The 16881-nt window shown below is 44.9% G+C and overlaps 2 protein-coding genes across 5 annotated transcripts; one reads left to right on the top strand and one right to left on the bottom strand.

The window, feature by feature from the left end:
* Positions 1-724: 724 nt before the first annotated feature.
* On the bottom strand, positions 725-11865 carry LOC137875059 (GA-binding protein subunit beta-1-like). Of its 4 annotated transcripts, none has more exons than XR_011103387.1 (9): positions 11667-11865; positions 10560-10667; positions 7392-7559; positions 6979-7173; positions 4289-4397; positions 3858-4022; positions 3384-3505; positions 1672-2870; positions 725-1587 (listed from the first exon to the last, which is right to left on the bottom strand). XR_011103387.1 is itself a non-coding variant. In XM_068714012.1 (8 exons), exons 2-8 carry the CDS (start codon positions 10665-10667, stop codon positions 2406-2408), a joined length of 1332 nt encoding a protein of 443 aa, XP_068570113.1. In that variant the 5' UTR covers positions 11667-11865; the 3' UTR covers positions 725-2405. The 4 variants fall into 4 exon arrangements, 2 of the variants coding, with proteins under 2 accessions (XP_068570113.1, XP_068570114.1); XR_011103386.1 differs by having other exon boundaries at positions 1668-2870; XM_068714012.1 differs by having other exon boundaries at positions 725-2870.
* On the top strand, positions 10054-16624 carry LOC137875058 (tripartite motif-containing protein 16-like). The gene is made up of 2 exons (XM_068714011.1): positions 10054-10677; positions 14404-16624. Exon 2 carries the CDS (start codon positions 14547-14549, stop codon positions 16206-16208), a length of 1662 nt encoding a protein of 553 aa, XP_068570112.1. The 5' UTR covers positions 10054-10677; positions 14404-14546; the 3' UTR covers positions 16209-16624.
* Positions 16625-16881: the final 257 nt, after the last annotated feature.

Here is a 16881-nt window from a genome sequence, read left to right on the forward strand (position 1 = left end):
CTAAAGATGACAGTTATAACATAGAGCCATTCTCCTCAGGCGGGCTGTTCTGAGCCTCGAGGGCCCCGACAGATGAAGCGCCGTCACTCCGGGTCTCTCCTCCGGGATAGCCAGAGGGCCTCCGCCAGGTGATCTCAGGCTGCGACAGTGCTCACACACTGCCTTCAAAAAAGCTGTGAAAGGAGTCCCAGACAAGCAAAAAAAAAAAAAAAAAAGTCAAGATCAGTCCTGAAAACTGCAGGCAGCCTGTGTGAGGTGGATAAAACTCCTAGCTTTAAGTCTGGAACTGGTCCGTCAAGAATTCATGTCAGCCTCAATCTGCTTTGGCCACTAAAACTACATCAGAGGAAGACAGCTGTTCAAGAACACCCCCCCCCCCCCCCCCCTCTCCGCTGAGCCATTCTGTGCTCACATCTCCAGGGTTTCACTAAGACGGCTGAGTGCAACGAGGTTTTTCATCCCGGCGTCCGGCTGTTGGCCACTGGGAGCTGCCCAGTGTAATGACGGCCATTACTGGTGACCATTGGAGAGCTTCACGAGAGCAGCTGGAGAATAAATGCTTCTTCTGGCTGCGGTACAGACACTAAATGGAACATTTACATAAATTATAACTCCACATGTACATAATAACTAGTAAGTGTTGGGCCATGAAGGTACAAGAGAGCATTTTATTAGATAAGATCATGTTTTATTGTTTTAAATATTTCAGATATAAAACCATTTAAATTATTAAATACTATTTTGTTTCATTTTTATTTCCCCAAACGTGTCTCTCTAATTAAAACAACCACCAAAATCATTTAACAAAATGTAATGAGCACTTTTTTTAGGGTGCCTTTTATTGCCTCAATGACAAAAACAAGTAATACATAATTACTTTTTTTTTTTTTTTTTTACAAAACTTCAAAAAACACAAGATATTCTGATGAATAAAGCTCTTAAGTGTAAACAAATGTCCCCTGACAGTTCCAATAATGAGAGGATGGGTTGTATAATTAATGGGGGACAAAAAAACAAAACAATCAAGCTCATGTTATTGATCGCTGCACTTTTTTCCTTAGCGGACAAAAGACTTGCTTTTGCCCGTTTAATCAAAATGTTGTTTTTTTTGGCACAAAAACCCCCCGAAAACCGGCTAATTTGTTTTTCGTCGATAATGGAACTACTGCTGCTCCCAGAAGACATTTGTGAAAACTGTCATGTAAACATGTCGAGAACAATTAACATTGAAATGTCATTTGTCATCCCCCCCCCCCCCCGTTTTGTTTTCCCCCTTTCAGATCAGTCTTGTTCTAACTCCTATTAAACCCACAACATTACACAGTAAAAGAACCGCTCTACATATATAAAAGGTCACAGGTTTGATTCCCAGAAGAGATAACGTGTGTCCCGTCAACTGGCCGTGCATTCCGCTGAAGCGTCCTTTGTGCCCGACACCGAGCTCCTATCTGCTCGGCGCAGGTCACCCCTGGATAAGAGAGCATGAAGTGCTCTTACTGTAATTGCCTCGTGATTATCTCTGACCTCCACTGAGGCACATTCACCGGGCGACACATCACAGCCTGAAGGGGCCCCTCGGCACAAGTCCTGTCATGGCAAAAAAAGAATGTAAACACACAAAGAAATACCTTCAAACTTAAAGGTGCGTAAGATCTGCTGAAGATTACCAACAGAACCCGAAGAGGTTGAAGTGTTGACGTTGTGTCAGCGTCGTCTATCGTGCTGTAATACCAGCTGATCCTTGAGGGGCGACAGAGAGTCACTGTAGCGTCCGGTCTGTCCTCAGTCCGACACGAGAGGACGAAGAAGTAGAGCTTCAATAGTCTTGTCAATAGTACTTCCGTGGTCCGTAGAAGAAACCCAGAAATGTAAAATAATACGATAACGTGTGCGTGACAAAGTTAAGAAACAAGAAAACGACTCGTATTTCGCTCAGTTCTCCGAGCTAATATAAAGCTAAAGCTAATATTGTTATCCTGCTGTTAAGTTAGAGATTAGCTTTTTAACTGATGATTATGAATTTAGATTGTATGGACCCAGTATGTCAAATGCTGTCCTCTATTCGTGAGGCCAGATCTGACACATTGCACTTTTAAAGTTTACAAATTGCAAACGCAGAATGAATGAATTTTTTTGGGGAATTCTTTAGCCAGCACTACACGTAGCTCAGCTACCGTTCAGTATGGAGTCTAGAATTAAATTACAGCCGGAGCTAAGAACCACAAAGAGATAAATAAGTGACGAACTGAAGAGTCCGTGATGATGCCGAAATTTCCTCTCCGGGCTCCTGTGAAGAGACGTAGATCTAAAGTTTGTGCCGCATGAAAACGTGGACATATTTACAAAAGTCTTCCACAAAAGGTTATAAAATGAATTAAATAGATTATAACAAAAAAAGTCGTCCGCTAGTGTCTGCGTCCCCCTCTGCCTCTCCCTCGACTTCTCCCTCGGCCTCGCCGACCGGGGGAAGACTTGTGGGTCGCATCGACCTCCGCGTCCGGCTCGCGCTCGTTCGCAAGAATTGCATCTTCCGGAAGTTCGCAGATGACCTCATCCTCTACCTTCCCGTCTTCCACCTCTTTTGTTCCGGCTTCCTCCGTCGTCTCTACCCGCTCCTGCACCACCATCACCTCCTCCTCCTCCTGCTGCTTCGCTGTGGCGCCGTCGTTTAAGGTGTCCGTCGCCGCGTCGTCGATGCCGTTGTCAACTCTGCTGCTGTTGCTGTTGCTGGTGGCTATGGCCTGCTCCAGTTTAATGCGATACTGCTCGGCCTCCTGCTCCTTCTGCAGGAGCTGCTGCTGGTACTCCTGGGCTTTAAGATTGGCTTCCTGCAGCTGGCGCTCCAGCTGCTCGCGGCTTTCTTTGACCTTCTGGAAATAAAACAAACAAATCAGCAGTTAAAGCATCCGGTAAAATTACATTTTTTCCACAGTCGAATGAACTGAAATGACTGAATAGCTCCAAGGACGTATGTGTAAAACTGTTTTAATGTTGTTTACAGTGAGCTTTAACCAGAGACTAAAGTATATTGTGTCACAATGGAAGCTTTCAACTTGTAAGCCACGTTCATATGTAGTAAAGATGGGAAATATTCTCAGAGTTATGACTGACTAACATAAATACAAACGTATCCGACAACTCAAGATGTCGTAAGATAGCAGAGTTGGTTGTGTGGGAATTAAAAACACCAACGTAGCACTATGTTCCACTACATTTAGTTGTTTTTTTTATTACTTTGAATAATAGTTTTTAAGACCCGAGTCGGACACATGGGACCTTTCAGCTGAACTTCCACAGACAGTAATTACGTGAGCTTGTAAATGAGTCGTATAATAATCCCAGCGCATAAAAGGATCAAACCAGCCGAAGTCCTCCTGGCTCACCTTGTCTTTTAGGCCGATGCGATTGGCTGCGGGGTCGGCCTTCCTCTTGCGCGTGGGCGTGGCCTGCTGAGCCTCCTCCACGACCACCTCCTCCGTGATCGCGCCGGCTGGCAAAGCCACCACTGCAACCGCAAAAAACGGTCACATGAACAAGTCAGTGTAGGGTTAGATTTGTTACTGTTTTTTGTCAAAGGAGTCTTGAAGGCTTCGAAGAGAGAATATCTAACGGCTTCAGTTACTCGCATCTCCTGAATGAATTTTTAATTTAAGAAGCACAAACTGCAATGCTGTCTTTTCCGAGCTTGTCTTAGCAGCAGCGTCTGCAGTCTGCAGCGTTGTAATATTCCAACTGATTGCTAAAGGGTGTATTTTCTTTATTGCAATATTGCTGTATCTGTAACCATGACGTCAACGCGTCCCTATTCTCAGCTCCGCTCCTCGCCAGTATTCCAGAGCACCGTGTTGCCCACTCACTCTGTTGCCCCTGCAGGGTGAAGAAGAGCTGCTGGCCCAGGGAGGCCGGCTGCAGGTTGCCGTGTTGGTCCGTCACGATGGTGATGACCCTCTGCCCGCCGTCGCCCACCACGTGCTGAATGGTTGCTTCCACCGACTCGGCGGCCACGGCGTCCTCCGACTTGCCTGCAGACAACGGCAGGCTTGTATTGTTGGGGAACAGCCGCCGCGTAACGAAATTCCTACATGTTCTAGATGCCCTAGGTGTCCAGTCCAGATGTTTCAGATGTGATTATATGTCTCTCGAGAGAGACAACACAGTAAGTCCCCACCTGCACAAATTTGAATTTTCCCATCCCATCCGTCTGCTGTTTATTCATAATTTTTTTTTTTTTTGTACTTCATCTCTGCACCTAAAACACAACTGGTGGACGGTCACGGGTGAGGCCTACCTGCGCTGGTCTTGCCGGCGGCGACCAGCTCTGAGAGGTTGACCAGCCCACCAGCACGGATGATGTAGTGGGACTCCGGCTCGACGTTCACCTGGTTCTGCATGCCGTCCTGTGAGAACACACACACACAGAGACACACACAGACACACACACACACACACACCCACACACACACACACACACACACACACACACACACACACACACACACACACACACCTGCTGTTAGTTATTAATTGGCTTTTTATGGACCCAGCAATGCTTCCCTCCTCTTTTAATTGATATTTAAATGCAGCTTTGAGGGATAAAGTGTTTTTTTTTTCCTTCTGATTTCCGATCTCTTATTACGTTTTAGATTAAAGTGTAATCCGATCAGATAACAATCATTCCAATTGTTTACACACGAGATAAGAAAAGTAGATAACGTCGGTGTTCTGTGAACCACTTCTATTAGAAAGAGTCTCAGTGAAAACAGGGGGGGGGGTTTGGGGGGGGGTTCAAAAGGTGAATCTGATCTGTGATCATCCTGAGAATCATTTCATTGACGGTACGACTCTCTGCTTCTCTACAATCGGCCATCGTGTGGTTAATGGTGGATGAAATATGACGGCCGCCGTGTAGGCTGAGGTTTGAAACCAATAGTTTTTTTTTTTTATTGTTCATCCACCTCTCATCTGCACACACTTGATAAGAAAGAGAAACCACGTTGTTACGTCCGCGTCTCAACCTAAACTCTCTTTCTCTTTCAATCTCTCTGAAGTGCTTTATTTCATCAGAGCGCAGCAGTGAGTTAAAGGGATCCTGTATTTCATCCACCTGATGAAATCCATATGACTTCACTCTATGTTTAGAATATGTTCACTGCTTTACCTCGCCGTCTGAACGGCGAACCGAAGCCGTTAACGTCCATCCATGCTCTCTCCAACGCCACCAGACTCCTTTGACAAAAACAGTGATTTTTACCTTGGCGGGAGAAAGGTTTTTTACGGCTGCTTCAATCGGTTGGTTTGCTTCTGTCATTGTGTGTATTTGGTGAATGTGTAGTGGAGGTAGACCAGCAACTACTGTGTTCTGAGAGGTAAAAATTAATAGAGAATAGATAACAGCTTCAGCCCCCCCTGTGGGAAAGCTGTGACAACATTCTCAATAGAGCATTCAGGTAAAACGATATTGATTTCTTTTTTAAGCAGCTAAATTACGTTTAAAATTACAGCGGTACACTGCTTTGCTCCTGCCTGCTTCTCTCCCAAACTATCCCTTTTTGAATTTCAGGTAATAAACACGTAAATCGCGGCGCTCTCGCTGTGATTCAGCCCCTTGATTGTGGGCGTTTGTGTGTGTCAGCGACCCTTCTGTACGTTAGCCGTCTCGCACGGGTCAACCAGCCGCTCTCAGCCGGAGGCCCTACTATCTGCATCCTTGTATCCTTGCTGAAGAGGCCTTGTCCGAGGAGAGGAGTTATCTAACTAGAACCTCCTACGCTCCACCTGAAAGGCCCACTCTCACCTCTGTTACGTAAAAGGCCTGAAATGAAAACCCGTTCCCACTACTTTCAACGTAATCCCGCACCTCGATGCTGCTATTTTAATTATCAGGAGTGCGGACTCTTTTGCGTTCGCACCGGAGAAGTCTAATCCGATCTAGTGTGAAATGGTGTCTACGTGCGGGCGTTATGGTGAGAACAACATGGCCGCCTGACAGAGAGAGAGAGAGAGAGAGAGAGAGTCTGCACGGCCACTGAAACCATAGCAACGCCGGTGAGAGTCCGTCTGGAGCTTCTTCTTTTTTTTCGCACTATGAAAACATCAAACGTCTCGCACTTTGTTCTCTTTTTTTAAATCTCCTCGGCTCCCCCATTTCTCCTTACCCCCCCCAATCTCTGTCCATCTTTTCTCCCTCCTTCCCTTCCTCTCTCACAAGCCCCTTGTTTATCCCTCAGTCTCTCTCCTCCCCCGACTGTCTGCTGTTCTGTTACCTTCCTTTATAACCTTCCACTAAAGAGAAACAGAAATGACCTGAGTCCACTCGTCTCTGTTCTGCCCCCCCCCGCATGCCTCACCCTTCCTTTTCCCTTTCAGTTGTCCTTCCTATATCTATTTGTTTCCCCCTGCATCATTTCTTCCTCTCCTTACCCTCATCATCTTCACGTCTCTTCTCACTTTCTCGTCCTCCATTTATATGTCTTCATCCATCCTTCATGTGTCTGTCTGACTTCTCACATGCCTGTCTGTCTCTCTCTCTGTCTCTCTCTTTCTCCCAGTATGTCTCTGTCTATCTGTCTCTCTCTCTCTCCCAGTATGTCTCTGTCTATCTGTCTCTCTGTCTCTTTCTCTCTCTGTCTCTCTCTCTGTCTGTCTCTCTCACTCTGTCTTTGTCTCTCTCTCTCTCTGTCTGTGTCTCTCTCTCTCGTTGTCCTAGTATGTCTCTGTCTATCTGTCTCTCTCTCTCTGTCTCTCATTCTCCCAGTATGTCTCTGTCTATCTGTCTCTCTCTCTGTCTGTCTCTTTCTCTCTCTGTCTGTCTCTCTCTCTCTCTCTCTCTCTGTCTCTCTCTCTCTCTCTCTCTCTCTGTCTGTCTCTCTCTCTCCATCTGTCTCTCCCTCTCTCTCTCTCTCTGTCTCTCTCTCTCTCTCCCTCTCTCTCTGTCTATCTCTCTCTCCCCATCTCCATCCCCTCCCTCTGTCTATCCACCTGTAGCAGTATCATCAGCTCGGTGTTGCTGGTGTCCATGGCTATGTCGAAGGGCGTCTTGTCGAACTTGCTGAGGCAGTGGACGTCCGCGTCGTACCTCAGCAGGAGCTCGGCCACCTCCCTGTGGCCTCGCTGGGCCGCCCAGTGCAGCGGCGTCATCTTCAGCATGTCTTTGGCGTTGACGTCGGCGCCGTTCTGCACGGACGCGCGGCGCCCCCCGGTGGCGAGACAAGGAAACGAACCGGAAAGAGAAGGGGTGACAAAAAAAAAAGATAAGAAAAGATGTCTGTGACTCGGCAGATAGGTGCAGCGTAGTGAGCAGAATCTAACAGTGTTGAGAACAGTGTAACGTGGTTTAAAAATGTCATTTAAGTCTCTGAAGCATCAGAGAAGCTCCACATGTCTCTCCTCACCTGCGCTAACAGGTCCACTATGGTGGAGTGACCCTCCGAGGCGGCCATGTGAAGAGGGGTCTTGTCCACTTTGGTCCGGGCGTCCCGGCTGACCCCGGCACGCAGCAGCACCTCGGCGGTGGAGTGGTGGCCGTGCTGGGCCGCGAGATGCAGCGGCGACGAGCCCAGCTGGAGGAAGCGGAGGAGAGAGAGAGAGAAGAGAGAGAGAGGGAGAGAGGGAGAGGAAGAGAGAAAGAGAGAGAGAGGGAGAGGAAGAGAGAGAGAGAGGGAGAGGAAGAGAGAGAGAGAGAGAGAGAGAGAGAGAGGGAGCGAGGGAGAGGAAGAGAGGGAGAGAGGGGGAGAGAGAGAGAGAGGGAGAGAGGGGGACAGAGAGAGAGAAAGGGAGAGAGAGAGGGAGGGAGAGAGAAAGAGGGAGGGAGAGGGAGAGAGAGAAAGAGGGAGAGAGAGAGAGAGAGAGAGAGAGAGAGAAAGAGGGAAAGAGAGGGAGAGGGAGAGAGGGAGGGAGAGGGAGAGAGAGAAAGAGGGAGAGAGAGAGAGAAAGAGGGAAAGAGAGGGAGAGGGAGAGAGCGAAAGAGGGAAAGAGAGAGAGAGAAAGAGGGAGAGAGAGGGAGAAAGAGGGAGAGAGAGAGAGAGAGAAAGAGGGAGAGAGAGAGAGAAAGAGGGAAAGAGGGAGAGAGAGAGGGAGAGAGGGAGAGAGGGAGAGAACAAGGGATGTAAAGGAGCCGCTAGAGGGGATTTTTTTATTCTCTTTATCCAGGACGAGTTCACTCAAGATAAAGCTTTTGTTTTCACCCAACAATTGTGAAGAATTTAAAGTTAAAAAAGCAATGTTAGTGTGTTTAATAAGTTTATTTGAAGAAGTGTTAAATCATAAAAGTATAATCATTCTATGTATCAAACTATAAAATACAGGTAGTGAATGTTTTGAGGGAAAGAGAGAGCCCTTTGAGACGGGCTTTTCAGATCCGAAAACGACTGTATGGTAATGAGACTTCAGGAATGTGAGGTGTGAACAGTGGGGGAAGGAGATGTATTGATCAAGCAGAGATGTTAATGAGTACAGCCCAGCCTTTTACAGCAGACTGGCGTTTGTCGGCCTGTTGGGGGAGGGGAGCGTTAGAACTCTAATCCTTACTATCGATAGCGTAATTCAGTTTGTAACTGTCTTTTAGCTTCTGTGAATTATTAAATACTTTTTCACTGTGAACCGGATGCAGCTGACTTTTTGGCGTGACTTTTCGTCGCTCAAACAACATCAGAGCGAGAGGTCCGCGGCCTCCTGCGAGGAGAGGTTAACCACCTTTATACGATCCCAAAGTTCGTAATCGCACAGTTGCACGAACACATCGAATCGGAGTTCGACAGCAGCTGGCGCTCGGCGTTTAACGGGAAACTCGTTTAAGAGGGATAAGAGTCTCAATCATCTCTGGGTCAGGAGCTCAACTCTCTGCACTAACTTCAGGCTCTGCCGCCGTGGGAGCCCATCGAGGATTTAGTGTTGCACTGCGATAACGTCGGGAGACAGATCCTTGATATTTAGTCCTTTTTATAAGGGGTCAAGTATCACTTCACAATGCAACTCAATAGCTTCTTTCTACAGACTCTCTGCCAGGTCTGTCGGACTCCACACCTCCAGTCTTGCCGTGGTTAAAACACAGCTCAGGATCACTCAAAGATCACGTGATTTCAGTGCTTTTCTGAGACTAGATGAATTCCCCCCAGAGAAACGTCATCTCTCATCATCTGTTACATTCACACAGTCAGCTGGACTTTGGAGAAGAGGGATGAAAATCTGGTCCGTTTCTCGCCTTATTTTTTTTAAAAAGCAGACATCATGTGGCACGAATCCACTAAGTCATGTGACACAGTGTCACAGGCGACCTCCTAACTTTAAAATGAATCCATGTTGAGACCCTTCAATCTGTGATCTGGTCCTGTACAGTAGAGACACAGGTGGCATTAGGGAAGAGGACATTCATTAAAACTCCATTAGTGATGCGTGAGCGTACCCTGTGAGCGGGTAAATTATAAATGAACGTTATATATATAGATGTTATATATATATAGACGTTGTACATAGATGTGATCAGAAGAGCCAGAACAAAGTGCCCGTGGGCCCAATAAATAAGTACAGAGAGACGATCATCCTGTCAATCTGCAGAACAGTTGAATAAACAGAAGAAATGAATGGATACAAAGACATTGAATGTTCTGTGCTTGTAGCAAACACTCATAACTGTACTGTACATTCTGGTGCAATGGAGCTCTACCTAAACACATGGTGTGTGTGTTTGTGTAAAATATGGATATTTATATGGGGAGAGAGAGGGAGAGAGAGAGGGGGAGAGAGGGAGAGAGAGAGAGAGGGGGAGAGAGAGGGAGAGAGAGAGAGGGAGCGGGAGAGAGAGAGAGGGGGAGAGAGAGAGAGAGGGAGAGGGGGAGAGAGAGAGAGGGAGGGAGAGAAAAAGAGAGAGAGAGGGAGAGAGAGAGAGAGAGAGAGAAAGAGGGAGAGAGAGGGAGAGAGAGAGAGGGAGAGAGAGAGGGAGAGAGGGAGAGAGAGGGAGAGAGAGAGAGAGAGGGAGGGAGAGAGAGGGGGAGAGAGGGAGGGAGAGAGAGGGAGAGAGAGAGTTTGTCATTTGTTTTGTCTTGTGCGTCCGTGAACTGAATATCTTTTAGGTTTTGACGTTTGAGGACATTCTGAAGAAATTAAGAGGAAATTCTCAGTATTTTTTTTTTGTACATTTTAGCAGACGAGGAACAGATTAATCGTTTAACAGGTTTCACAGATATGTGGCGTGACGTTTTTTTTTTTGCAGTGTATAGTCAAGTGTATTTCATGTAACTGAGGATTGCAAATTGCACAGTAAGGTTGTTGGCCTGTACCTACAAGAAGCTTGTTTTACCTTCTCTGAACAGAGAGAAAGAACGTTTGGAGGCACACGACCGAGTACAGACTGAGTATCTTGACTGTGGTTGTTTTCTTTTGACTTTTTCCTGTGTTTTGAGTTCAACGTGACGCCTCAGCATTACCGCCACTCTGCCGCTGCGGGAGGGGGTGACTTAGTCCAAACTGACATTTTCTGTCTCTCGGCAGTTTTTTTTCACTTTTCTGTCATTTCCGGATTAGCCTGAAAGATTATTCCATAATTAACACATTATCAGCCTCACCCAGTCTGTAGTGAACGGAGCCCCGTTGGCCATCAGGGCTTTGACGTCGTCATCCTGTCCTCCTCGCACCGCCTCCAGCAGCTGCTGCCCGAGGAACACCAGTGACATCTGCTGACAGGTAGGAGAAACACCGCGACGGTCAGGCAAGGAGGAACACGAGCGTGTGACTGCTTTGTTGCTTTAGTGGGACATAGTAATATCCAGGATACACAGTATTTCAATTATGGTTTGTCTTATGTTTGTTTTGCCAATGTGTTGCATATCACAAAATCACCACAAATGTTCCAATAGCTTTTTTTTTTACTTCTCAGAGATGAGGATTTGCTACTTCCCTCTGTTTCAATGTCACTGTACATTTAATTTTCTTTTGTTTTGGACTGTTGGTTGGACAAAACAACCAATTTGAAGACATGAGAACATTACGTATTATGCAAAAACTAAAAAATGGTTCCTGTCGGTGTTCGATTATTATCTATATATTACATTTATGGATTATTATTACTGATACATTACTTTGAAGCAGCATTGTATCTTGCAGCTGGTTAAGGTAGAGGCCCTGTTAAAGCAATGCATTGTATTATAAAAGCTCATCACAGGTGAGTGCTGAGTAACTACAGCTGATAAATTCACGAAAATTACTAATATTTTCCCTCTGGAATACAGTAGAGCAGAATTATAAAGCAGCACATAAAGGACTAATTTGAGTAAAGAACTAAAAAACCTCAAAATTGTACACATAGTACTTGAGAAAGTACTTTTACGTCCCACCTTTGTAATCATGTTTTTACTGTTGTTAATGTAACATGTGAGTAATTCATTGTGGTTAGTAAATAAGATCATCCTTTATTGCTCCTTTACCGTTATTATGCAGAACGCGCTATAACGGTAAAAAAGAAGAAGAGCTACGCCGTTAAGTGTGTTGACAGCCTCTAAAGTTCGGTTTGTTCCGGTGGAAGTTGCGGCTATCAGAGGAGCTATTTCCACATCCGCCAGTCTCCAACACATTCAGAGGTCTCTGCTCGGATGTTTACCAATAAACAACGAGGTTAACGTAGAGAGGAAGCGTATTAACACACTTATAGCGTGTAGTTGTCGCGGTATACTTGCCTTTAAAAATGGCGATGTCAGCAGAGTATCTTTTAATTATGTCTGGTTTCTGGTGGACCTCGGATGACTGTTACACTTTGTGTAACTTCTTCGCGAAAACAAAATAAGCCTATCATTTGTGGGGGTTTTTTGTTTTGTTTTTATTATTTGAGGATCAAAAATGGCGGCGACGCGACAAACGTTAAAGTGGGGCAGATTGGACCGGGGGTGTTCCGGTTGGACTTTTCAAAATAAAATAAAAGCTACACCCGCGTCACAATGTGTTTTGGGTGAAATAATACAGTATATGTCACTAAAACGTTTTAGTGTTAAGTAAAAAAAGTACATTTTGTTTTCATCTGAAGCTTCCTACAGGTTTACCTTTAATATAACGATAAGAGATAGATTGAGTCATGATGTGTTTCCCAGGAAGTAAGTTTATTTTTAAGGTAAAATCTGATTTGAACGTCAGTCGGTGTAGGAAGCAAAAATCATCTGTGCAGAGTTGGTCATAGTACATTTATTCAAACGTTTTGGAGAATATCAATTCTTTTCAGTATACTCAATTTAAAAAAAAAAAAGTTTTTAATTTAAGATAATTTTCCAAATTAATTAATACATTACTTTGATTGAATAAACATGCTGGCTGTTCAAATATGAGTTTAGAACTCATCTTTAAACCTGCTCTACATTATGTCCCCTGGGTGTCAAGAAAAAGACACAATTAGAATACATTTTATTATTATTACTGTATAAAGGGGTCATTTAGTTTAGGGAGTAAGTTGAATATACCCTTGATTGTTATTAACTGTATTTTATCTTCATGTAAAAAATGACAAGAAAAGGAAAAACAAAAATAAAACATTATTTGATTAAAAAACAAAAAAAATCAAACAAGCACAACAAATCAAACAATGAAAGTTCTACCTAAGTGCAGAATAAACAGCAAAATAAAACCAGTTACAAGCTTTGTCTCTCAAACAGCTCAATTCTATTCAGATTATGATCAATGGGGCTTTGTTGACATGATAATCAACAGCCTACACATTTCAATTTCCAAAGCAAACGACCAGCCTTTCAACATCCCTCTCCAGGTGAGAGACAGTCGTCAGGATTGTCCTATTGTCTTTTAAAAAAGAAGACCTGAAGTCATTCAGGTCATTGGTCATGTCGGCGCCAGTCGTTGGTGGAGTGGGGGCCCCCCACTGTTGTTGGAGGTTCAGTTGAGTAGAGTCGTTTAGTTTCTCTCACTTCCTCGCTAAACCCGCACATCGACTCCTTTTCTTTCACCCGCTCCTGAATGAGTCCTTCTTTTGCAACCTTTGCTGAGATTAACTGTGAACCATAGTTTACAAAAATAAACAAATATTTAAAAGGATATCCATGATTGGATTTCTATCTATCTTTTTCTCAAACCTGAAGACAATCTAAAGGCCACACTACACAAAACAATATACCAGATACCATTGTGTCGCGGCCGACAGCGTTGAAACTGTGAAATGTGTTTGTGTTGGTGGTTTCAGCAACTCATGTGGTGATTGAAAGGTCAAGTTTTATTATTATCATTATTTTATTAAACCTTTATTGAACCAGGAAAGTCCCATTGAGATTAAAAATCTCTTTTTTCAAGGGAGACCTGGCCAAGACAGGCAGCAACATTGACAATGACGACTCCGAGTTAATTTAAAAAACATTTACATTTTTGGGAACCTGCCTGTATTTCTGTCATTTTAGATTTAAAAGCAGTAAGTGATATCAGTTCTTTGAGTTTTAAATCATTCTGCAACATATTCCACGACGAGGGTGCAGAGTACACAAAAGCCCTTTTACCCATTTCCGTTCTGGCATTTGGGACAGTGAGCATAAAGAAGTCCTGAGACGCAAGGACTATTGTCCGACACGTTTCTGCATGATGAAGACACACAGGTTAGTTTGGGAGCAGACCAAGGATTGCCTTATAAATGAAGGTGTACCAATGACAGAGCCTACGGGTGGCCAAAGCGGGCCATCCTACCCGAGAGTATAACTCACAGTGGTGAGTCAGTCAGAGCTTTACAAATGGCAATGAACCGCAGTGAAGCAGGGTAAGCTGTGTCCACCATACGAAGACAGCAGTTAGCAGAGGCATGCATATAAAGAAGATCACCATAGTCCAACACAGGTAAAAAAAAGTAGCAGCAACTAGTCGCTTTTTTACATTAGTTGAAAAGCACAGCTTATTTTGAAAATAAAAACCCAGTTTTAACCTCAACTTTTTCACCAGGTACTGCACATGTGGCTGAAAAGTGAGGGAGTCCTCAATCAAAATATACAGATATTTATAAGAGCGAACAACCTCTATTTCACTTCCTTCAAGAGTGACCACCGAAGGGATATTCTGTGGCCTACTCCGACAGTTTGAAAACAAAAGAAATCAAGGACTTTATGGCTTTAGAAGATATTCAAGGAATAAAAAATCCCAAATATATCTGAACTTTGACGTCTCAGATTAGGTCAGAAGTCAGGATCCACTTTCAGGGTTTGAGCTGAAGGTCCACAACTCACCTTCTGCTTACCTTCTCTCAAGTTTGAAAGAAACAACTCGAGATGGCTGTCCTGCCTTTATTATATTGTATTTGATATCATTGATGATATTTTGCCTATTATTTCATATTGCTGCTTTGGCAATCAGTTTCTGATCGGTCATGCCAATAAAGCCCTCCCTCTCTCCTCTCTGTGTCCGTGACGCCTTGCTCCTTCCCCCTCACTGATTTGCAAGTGTGAAGATGGGAGTGACCACACCGTGTGATAGGGCAGGAGCTGATTGGCCCATTCAGTGATGATTAGCAAATGAACAGGAACATTTGAGTATTTGAGTCAGAGCACAGACTTGTTTCTCTTCACACCAAACAGTCAGGAGTAATGGAGCTGAAAGTCCAGCTGAACCGGGAAACCTTCTCTTGTCCCATCTGTCTGGATCTGCTGGAGGATCCGGTGACTATTCCCTGTGGACACAGCTACTGCATGAACTGTATTGAATCCCACTTTGACGAAGAGGATGACAACGAAATCCACAGCTGCCCCCAGTGTCGACAGACCTTCACAACGAGGCCTGTCCTGCTGCAGAACACCATGTTAACCGTTTTACTGGTGCAGCTGAAGAAGACTGGACTCCAAGCTGCTCCTGCTGATCACTGCTATGCCGGACCTGAAGACGTGGCCTGTGACGTCTGCTCCGGGAGAAAGCTGAAGGCCCTCAAGTCCTGTCTGATCTGTTTGGCCTCTTATTGTGAGCAACACCTCCGGCCTCATTATGAATCCCCTGCTTTTGAAAAACACCAGCTGTTGGACCCCTCCGGGACGCTCCAGGTGAACATCTGCTCTCGTGAAGAGGAGGTGATGAAGATGCAATGCTGCGACAATCGGCAGTGTATCTGTCAATCCACAGTCTCCACCGCCATGGCAGAAAGGACCACGAGACGGGATAAGATCAAGCTGAGTCGACAACGCCTCAGCCACAGACTCCAGCGGAGAGAGAAGGACGCGAAGGCGCTTCAGCGGGAGTTGGAGACGGTCAATGACTCTGCCGGTAAAGCATTGGAGGAGAGCGAGGAGATCTCCGCCGAGCTAATCCGTCTCGTGGAGAAAAGAAGGTCCGATGTGAAGCGAGAGATCAGATCCCAGCTGAACGGCAAGTTGACTCAGATCACAGAGCTTCGACAGGAGACGGAGCATGAGATCACTTGGTTGAAGAGAAAAGACGCTGGGCTGAAGAAGCTCTCACGCACCAATGATCACAACGAGTTTCAGCGCTGCTACCCCTCCCTGGCACGACTCGGTCGACTTAAAGACTTCTCCGTGGTAAATAAAAGTCACGTGAGGCCCTTCGAGGGCATAACAGGGATCTTGTCAGAAGTCAGAGACAAACTAGTGGAGCCTCTGCGTGAGAAGTGGACCAACATCCCACTAGGAATGACTAAAGCGGACGCTTTACTGCCAGAACCGGAGCCCGAGACCAGAGATGAATTCCTGAAACATTCCCTTGACATCACAATGGATCCGAACACAGCAAACAAACAGCTGTTGTTGTCTGAGGGGAACAGAAAAGCAACGTACGTGTCCAAAGCGCAATCTTATGATAGTCACCCGGACCGGTTCCCTGCTTGGCCTCAGGTCCTGAGTAGAGAGCGGCTGACTGGGATTCATTACTGGGAGGTGGAGAGCAAAGGGAAAGGGGTCAAAGTAGCAGTCGCATTCAAGAACGCGAACATGGGAGGTTTAAGGCGCAGACGTAGGTTCGGAGGCAACAACATGTCTTGGGCATTAGTTTCTGACAACAGCGGATACAAATTCATGTACAACAAAATCACAACTCCCATCCCAGGTCCTCAGTCCTCCATAATAGGACTGTACCTGGATCACGGTGCAGGAAATCTGTCCTTCTACAGCGTCTCCGACACCATGACCCTCCTGCACAGAGTCAAGACCACATTCACTCAGCCTCTCTATGCTGGAATCGGTCTATTCCATGCTTTAGGAGTCACTGCTGGAGGAGACTCTGCTACGTTCTGCAAACTCAAATAGACAGAACTCATCGAAGGGAAAGTGTGTTGAATTATGTTTTTCAAAGGTGCAGTGTGTAGCATTAGGCGGCATCCAGCTGTGAGGTTGCAGATTGCAAGCAGCCGAAACGTCTCCCGTGTGTTTATTGCTAATTTTTTTTTATTGTTTTGTTGAATTGCTTTAAGTTTTTATCCCTCTTTCCTGCGTCTCTGTAGCCTTGGACGCTGTTACTGCTCCTATTGCTTTTTATTTTTTACCTGAACTGAAATTTCTCTGCCCGAAAATGTACACGTGATGAATAAACGAACATGAACACAATATTTGTTTCTTGTCCTCATTCCAGGTTCTCATACAAAGCTGATGGAGAAAGTGTGAACTATATATATATGAGTATGAATGTAAAATTGTTTCCTCTTAAAAACACAAACTAAATTCATGACCTGATATGCTAATACTTACATTTTACAAAAACATTTCAATAATACATTTTGATGTGATAAAAAACTATTTTTAACATGACTTTAAGGATGTTACCTAATTTTTCAAAACTTCTGACTTTGACTACTGATAAAAGTGTCATTTTTCATGTGATCTAAAAGTTTCAATGTTATACTGTTAGATACTTGGCCAAAGTATGTGCGTACTAGATTTCAAGAATTTAGACTAATCAGAACAAATGTTGTGGCAAATTCCC

Source organism: Cebidichthys violaceus, unplaced genomic scaffold (assembly GCF_023349555.1).
Source record: "Cebidichthys violaceus isolate CVI_PGR_0920_01 unplaced genomic scaffold, fCebVio1.0.p SCAF_198, whole genome shotgun sequence".
In the NCBI taxonomy this organism is placed as follows: Eukaryota; Metazoa; Chordata; class Actinopteri; order Perciformes; family Stichaeidae; genus Cebidichthys; species Cebidichthys violaceus.